General features: G+C 30.0%; 1 protein-coding gene across 1 annotated transcript; it reads left to right on the top strand.

Moving 5' to 3' along the window:
- Positions 1 to 1,496: 1,496 nt before the first annotated feature.
- On the top strand, positions 1,497 to 6,179 carry LOC308658766 (NKG2-A/NKG2-B type II integral membrane protein-like). Its single transcript, XM_081311608.1, has 6 exons — positions 1,497 to 1,753; positions 2,135 to 2,236; positions 2,706 to 2,756; positions 3,295 to 3,446; positions 5,011 to 5,111; positions 5,396 to 6,179. Exons 1-6 carry the CDS (start codon positions 1,507 to 1,509, stop codon positions 5,505 to 5,507), a joined length of 765 nt encoding a protein of 254 aa, XP_081167734.1. The 5' UTR covers positions 1,497 to 1,506; the 3' UTR covers positions 5,508 to 6,179.
- Positions 6,180 to 7,048: the final 869 nt, after the last annotated feature.

Below are 7,048 nucleotides of genomic sequence, written 5' to 3'. Positions count from 1 at the left end.
TGTCTCTGATAGCCCACCTCAGATAGAGGGGGTTTGCAAATACTAGATATGCTGCACCTGAAGTACAAGTCATAGACAATAAGATCAAAGTACAGTATCCATGTCTTAAATTGGTTGAGGAAAATTCTTACAATATGAAATACATTGGAGGATTTCTTAAAGGTTTCTAATTATTGCCTAATTAATCAAGTGCATCCACATATATTGGGGTTTGTTAATCAATATGATTTAAAATGAAACACAGGGGCATAGAAACAATAGACCATTAATTTTTTAATATTATAATAAGTAAGCTTTGGATATTTGAAAAATAACATTAATTTATATTTAGCTCAGCCATTATAGAGTCTTAACAGAAATTTCTATGAATGGTGAAAGCCAAATGTAAGTCATCAGATACTTACTTAGATGGTAAATAACTGTAGTTTATGCTTTCAATAAAAATCCGTATGAGCTAGCTTAAACCAACTACTAAACTTAATAAAGACTTCTAAACAATTAATCAATAAATATATATCAAACTGATATATAAGATCCTTGTATAAAGGTTTCTTATACATGGCATAGCTGAGATGATTCATAAACAATGACATAGCAATTATAACTTAAATAGTAGTTTAAATAGCTAACATTTATGGAAAATTTTAAGTGCCAGATTGTGTTAAGTGTTTTACATGCATTATATTTTATATATTCATATTTGAATTTTAGAAGAGTAAACTTGGTTATTGGTAATTATAAAATCACTTTATTTGCATTATTCTAATTACTTATACAACTAAAGTAACCCTCACTGATTTTCATGACCACAGACTATCTGGAAGTTTCAACTTACAATGAAAGCTCTATACTTTATCATTTCATGATCTCATAGCCAATTATTTTCATAAAATAAGTATTAAAATTACTTTTGTAGCCTTTTCAATACTGTTTATGTCATGCATATGTTTATAATGTCAGAGAACATTTTTCAACATATACAATATCCTTAATTTTTAGTAATTTCAAAATAACTTCTCAATTATTCAAAATAATACTATTTAATACTTCTAATCCATTTTAATAAATACATATAAGCCACTAAATAAAGGTAGGACAGTGCAAGAAATTAAGATGTGTCTACTTTTCAATTCTCTGTTTAAACAGTTTTAAACCTCATTGGATGTCAATTTATCATAAAGTCAACGTATACTTTCTTCTATTACAGCATTGTGATCTTTCACGCCAATATTATTCTTCATGATCTTAAATTATTTCTGTGGAAATCAACTTTATTAAAGATATCCTTATTCATAAGCATCTTAATTTGTCACTAATTTATTGTTTGATGCCCCACCAATAATATTTTGTCAAAAGTAGAGGATCCTTAAAATATTACCTAATTTAACCATAAGTTTTAATGTTTAATTCTCTAGGGAAAGGTTTAACATCTTCAAAAGCAAAGTGAACACCAACACTTGCTCCTCACCCCGCCCACTGACTGCATTAAGGGTCTCATCATCACATATGCCATTAGGTAAGCACAATTATCAGAGTACGGTCCTTGACATCAACTCAGCTGAAGAAATGAGTCATCAAGGAGTGATCTACACAGAACTGAATCTTGGCAAGAACCCAAAGAAGCAACGAAGAAAATATAAGGACATTAAAAGCTCCATTTCAGTAACTGAGGAGGAAATAACCTATGCAGATTTAAATCTTCGAAATTCTTCTCAGGAACATCCAGGGAATGACAAGGACAACCACTGCAAAGGTAAAATTTGTAGTCAATCCTCAGTGTCTAGCTGTTCTAGGATGTGTAGTTGGGGTGCAGATGTGTGGGTAGGAAGTAGGGAATAAACTCTCATATTTGTGAGGATAGGAGTTCTAACTTGAGCCGTGACTCTATTTTAAAATATGAAGACTAGCTTTTGTCACATTGTTGAAGTTTCTAGTCCTTGATAAAGAACTTCTGGAGCATTGTGTTCACTGAAAATGTGATGGTGTATTCTAAAGACAGATTACAGTGGTAGATGTGAAATTGGGTCCAAGTTTATCTTTATGATTCCCGGTGGATAGGGTTTCTCTTGTATGTAAACCTTCTGAACAGCTATCTGCATCCTCCTTTCTCCGTGCTACCATTTCTCCTCTGCAGAGTTTCCATCACCTCCAGAGAAGCTCATTGCTGGGATCCTGGGAATCACCTGCTTTGTTTTAATGGTCACTGTGGTGGTGATGATTACAGTTGTTATTCCATGTAAGAATATTTTTGGAAGATTATAAGGGAAGTTTTCACTAATCATTGGAAGGTCCTCTATATATTTCATTTCAGGGAACAGAACTTTCCTTTTAATATTTAGACTAAATGTGAAGTGGTTATTCTGAATTTTTCAAAAATATAACTGAAGGATTGCAGTAAGTATTTTAAATTATGTTTATATATTGTGATTTTGTAACTCAAAAACATACTTTAGGAGACTGGGAAGTTTCACTGAGAAATATAAGTTGGGTTCTGAAAGTGGTTATGCTAAATATTGTACTGAAAGAGATGGTGATGTTAGGTTTTCATTGAAATAATATTTTTCTTTATTGATTTTCTTTTAAAAATCAATTTGAGTCTACATTATTCTCATTCTAAATAATACATATATTTTACACTAAGAAACTAAAATGATTATGATGTATTTGGATATTAATTTTTATAAGACCTATTTTAACTTTTCTAGCTACTGTAATACAGGAGGAGAATAATTCTTCCCTGATAGGAACCCAGAAAGGTACATAATGATTTTCAAAGTTCTGATATATTTGTGTATATTATGTTTTTCTATGTGACTAAAGCCATGCAAAGATGGTAATCAATTTCTTGGGGAAAAATACATCTAGAAAAATTGGCACTAAATTCCCATAAATAAAGATTATAGGAGGACTTTTTGTCCAGACAATAAGATGAAATTCCAATTTAAAATAACTATATAATCTTTTGGCCTAATGGCTCCAATTTTCTAATTTTGGTATATTAAATGGCATAAACTAATTTTATATTCTAGAAAAAGAAGTGTTCAGTGATCTTTAAGAGTCTCATGTGAGGTTTTTCTCTTTGTTTGCTTTCTATGGGCACATCCATGGGATGAGAGGCTGGTCCTTTTCCGTGTTTGGGTATATAAGTATATTTTTGGTTTAATATGTAACAGCCCAAGGGGTACATAGGTTATGTTGTATACATTTTTTTATGTACACAAAAAAGTAAATTCATTTTAATTTTAAAAAATTTACCTCATTTCTGAATAAAAATTCATGAAAATCTTCCTTCAGCATATCATTGTAGACGTTGTCCAAAGGAATGGTTAACATATTCGAATAACTGTTACTACATTAGCATAGAAAAAGTGACTTGGAATGAGAGTTTGGTGTCCTGTGCTTCTAAGAACTCTAATCTGCTTTATATAGACAATGAAGAAGAGATGGTAAGGTTTTAAATGTTTCATTCTATTAAAAGCTTTTTCATAGGCAATATTATATTTATAGAATTCATTCATATTCTTGTACATATTTGCCAGGTATTTACAAGTCTGAATAATATTTAATTATTTGGCTTTATGATTTTATCTTTATTTGTATGCTTTAATATACATTTGTTTATTTCCTTTTTATGAAAAGTCATGCTCATAAAAATTTTATCCTTTCATTCTGAAATAAACTCTACTATTTAATTTTATTTCACATAAAGAAAACTAAATATCTCTTGATTGTGCAGATTGATTGCAAAGTGACTAGACTGAGGTAATTACAGTCAGATCGCTAGATAAAAAGCTTCCAGTTCCTACCTGTCCCACCCTTGCATATGTACTCAACATTCTGGCTCCTGCCTAAACCACTATCTTGGCTTCTGCTATGATAAATTAGCTTTGCCTGTTTTTGAACTTTACATGAATGCAATCATAACTATGCATTTTTTCCCGTTTCAATCTTATATGGTATTTGGATGATTTATCCATCTTATTACATTTACCTGTAGTTTTCTAATTTTCACTACTGTATTATGTGGATATAGCATTTAAAAATCCGTTCCAATATCTGATCTCTGGATGGGAGCGATGAGTCTCATGCCCCCAGGGACTTCCAAGGTGGAGCATTTATACTCATGGAATTCCTTTTTCTGAATCCCCTCATGCCGTTGATGGGTGTTCTGAAAGATCATCTTCACCAATGGTTTCTACTGTGTCAGGTCCTGCTAGTGGGAGTCCCTTTCACACAGAGGAGCTTATAAGAGCCACCTCTTATTGCTAGGTTGGGTAAGGAGCCAGCATGCAAGGGGCACTTTCTTCTTTTGGATAAGGGATTTAAGTATTAGGGTCTTTTGTGATTCCCTAATACTACAGTGCCAAACCATTTTTACCTCTTTCTTTCCATCTTTCAGAATTCTTTTTTGCTCCTGTCTTTCACTAATCCCATAATTTATAGTTGTATTATCATGTAGCAGCAGAGAGACACAAATCAATGCCATCTTCACCGAACTATCAGCATTTCACAAATACAGAAACAGATAACAGTAGAGACTTTTAAAAATGGTATGGTGCATAGAACACCTGATTTTTGGCTTCCATGTAATTTATTTCTTCAGTGGAAATCCTTAATTTCCTTCTAAAACTCATACTCTGAGGAACATAGTGGAAAAATACATTGATTTAGTTAGTCACAGCCTCTGGAGAATTAAATATATAGTATCTGGAAACTTATTTAAATTCTTGCTATGTTTATTTTGTTAACATGTGTAACAGAATACATGAATCAGTATTCCTTATTCACAGAAACAGCATGTGGTTATTAAATAAAGAGTTAATTTTAAAGTTCAAAAAATGTTCAATTATGAACATTTATGCAAGGTTTTCAACAATACAAAAAGTGGGTTTATTGTTTATGCAATTAATTGGTTGGGAACATTAAGGTACTATGACATAATGTACTATTTTTAAAAGTAATGAAACCTTTCACACTGATTATTTAAATAAAAATTCTGTTTTCTGGCAGTCTTTTCTACATTCCCTCTCACTTTTGTCATGGGTTGGAGTCTTTCGTAAGAGCAAGGATCATCCATGGGAATTGATAAATGGCTCAACTTTCAAATTAAAGTAAGCTTTTTTTTTTTAATTATGCTACATCTAAAAAAAATTATGTTCAAAGGAATAGTATTAATAATTTGACTTATAAACATGTAAAAAATATTGCAAATTAGTGAAATGTTGACATAAATATTAAAGAATGGATTGTCTTTATAATTACTAGCTTTTACTAAAATTATATGAAAATGTCATCCATTTGAGTATTGTTTTTTACAATTACATGAAAAATGCTTTCACTTAATATATTTTTTTCTATAAAATATAACTGAATTCTGCACTTTTCATCATTACAGGGTAAAGGAATCATCAGATGATGAACATAACTGTGCTGTGCTGTACTCATCTGAGCTTAAATCAGACAGTTGCATATCTTCGAATACATACAATTGTAAACATAAGCTTTAAATCTGAAGTCTGTCAGGTAATTTTGTATTTCATGAGTGGAAATAATATTAGGATTGCTTTTGTCTTAGAGTGGAATTATATCATTTGTTCTAATAACAAAAATTTTCAAAAACAATTATTGAATTCTATTATATGCCCAAAATAAAAAAAATACTTTGTGTCTGTCTTTTTTTACTCAATATTGTATTCATGACATTCAACCTTTATAAAATATTCCATGTTACCTGAGTCCATTTCTGTGAAATGCCAAAAACAGACAAACCTGTGTAAACAGTGTGGATTAGTGGTTACTGAGGGCTAAGATTATGATGCAATGGAACATGACCACTACTAAGTATGTGTTTTTTTTTTTTTTCGGAGTGATGGAAATTGTTTAGATTTCTGATAGCAGTGATGATTGTAGCTATGTGAATATACTAAAAATCACTGATTTATAGAATTTAACAGTATGAATTTTATGCTGGGTACTTCAATGATGCTGTTAAAACATTTTTTCCAGTATTATCTTTGAGATTGCATTGACTCGGGTAAAGTTTAGTCATCCTTATAATATTGACTTTTCTAGTAAATATCATGCTATGTCCTTCAACATATTAGGGTTATTTAATTTTTCTTGATCACATGTTCTTTTGATATTAGTCTTACAGAAATTTAAGTATTCACAATAATGGTTTTGTAAATGACATCCTTATTTTTAAATGTAAATTGTTTTTAGTAATTTTTGTTGCTGCAAATAAAATTATAATTGATGTTTGCATGTTGATCTTACATCCAATGCCTTCACTGATTTTATGTATTAATGCTATCATCCAAATATAAATTATTATGTATTTTCTCTGTAAACTACTGCTTTATATATAAATAATCACACTTCTATTTTCTTTCCAAGTGCAATTACTTTTCCTGACTTGCTTCACTGGCTAGAATTTTATTTTCAAGGTTCTATTTATATATTATGTATCATTTCCTACTCTAGAAAGAAATTTCAACATTTCATCTGATTTATGAATTTTTATCACAACTTCTCCAATAGATACAGTTCTGTAATAGTCTTATTTTTCTATTAGACTTTGTTATCAAGTGATTTATTATTATTATTTTTTGTATCAATTAGAATGATGTTTTTCTGTATGGTGTTTATGAAAAAATTACCTATATCTTTCTAAAATATTAAATAATCTTGAATTTATGAAATAAAATTGGTGTTACTGGACGATGAACTGAATATCTGAAATTATGAGCCAAAATAAATATTTCCTCTTCCAAGTAATTTTTTCCAGGTATTTCATAATGAAATATGTCCATGATGAAAGCTGACTGACTCATGATACCATATGTATTTGTAGAATTAGTCTTTAGAATAGTTTATATAACAGATTAAATTTATTTAATAAATTTATTTAATATATAGTTTTGCTCAGCTCTATTATACTAAAATTTTAAATAGGTATTTTGTAGGAATTTTCTATTTCCTATAGATGTTAAAATATATTCTTACATGAGGATGGAAACTCTGCTTATTTATGCAATCCAAATGAGTG

This window comes from Spermophilus citellus, assembly GCF_964194105.1.
Source record: "Spermophilus citellus genome assembly, chromosome: 10".
Lineage (NCBI taxonomy): Eukaryota > Metazoa > Chordata > Mammalia > Rodentia > Sciuridae > Spermophilus > Spermophilus citellus.
This window is presented reverse-complemented; position numbering and strand designations above follow the sequence as displayed.

What these genes read in the sequence shown, in the direction of transcription:
- LOC308658766 (XM_081311608.1), top strand. Translation starts at nt 1,507, where the DNA reads ATGCCATTAGGTAAGCACAATTATCAGAGTACGGTCCTTGACATCAAC. An exon ending in CCTGATAGGAACCCAGAAAG is followed by an intron (nt 2,757 to 3,294) that starts GTACATAATGAT and finishes ATCTTCCTTCAG; the next exon opens with CATATCATTGTAGACGTTGT. An exon ending in TAGACAATGAAGAAGAGATG is followed by an intron (nt 3,447 to 5,010) that starts GTAAGGTTTTAA and finishes GTTTTCTGGCAG; the next exon opens with TCTTTTCTACATTCCCTCTC.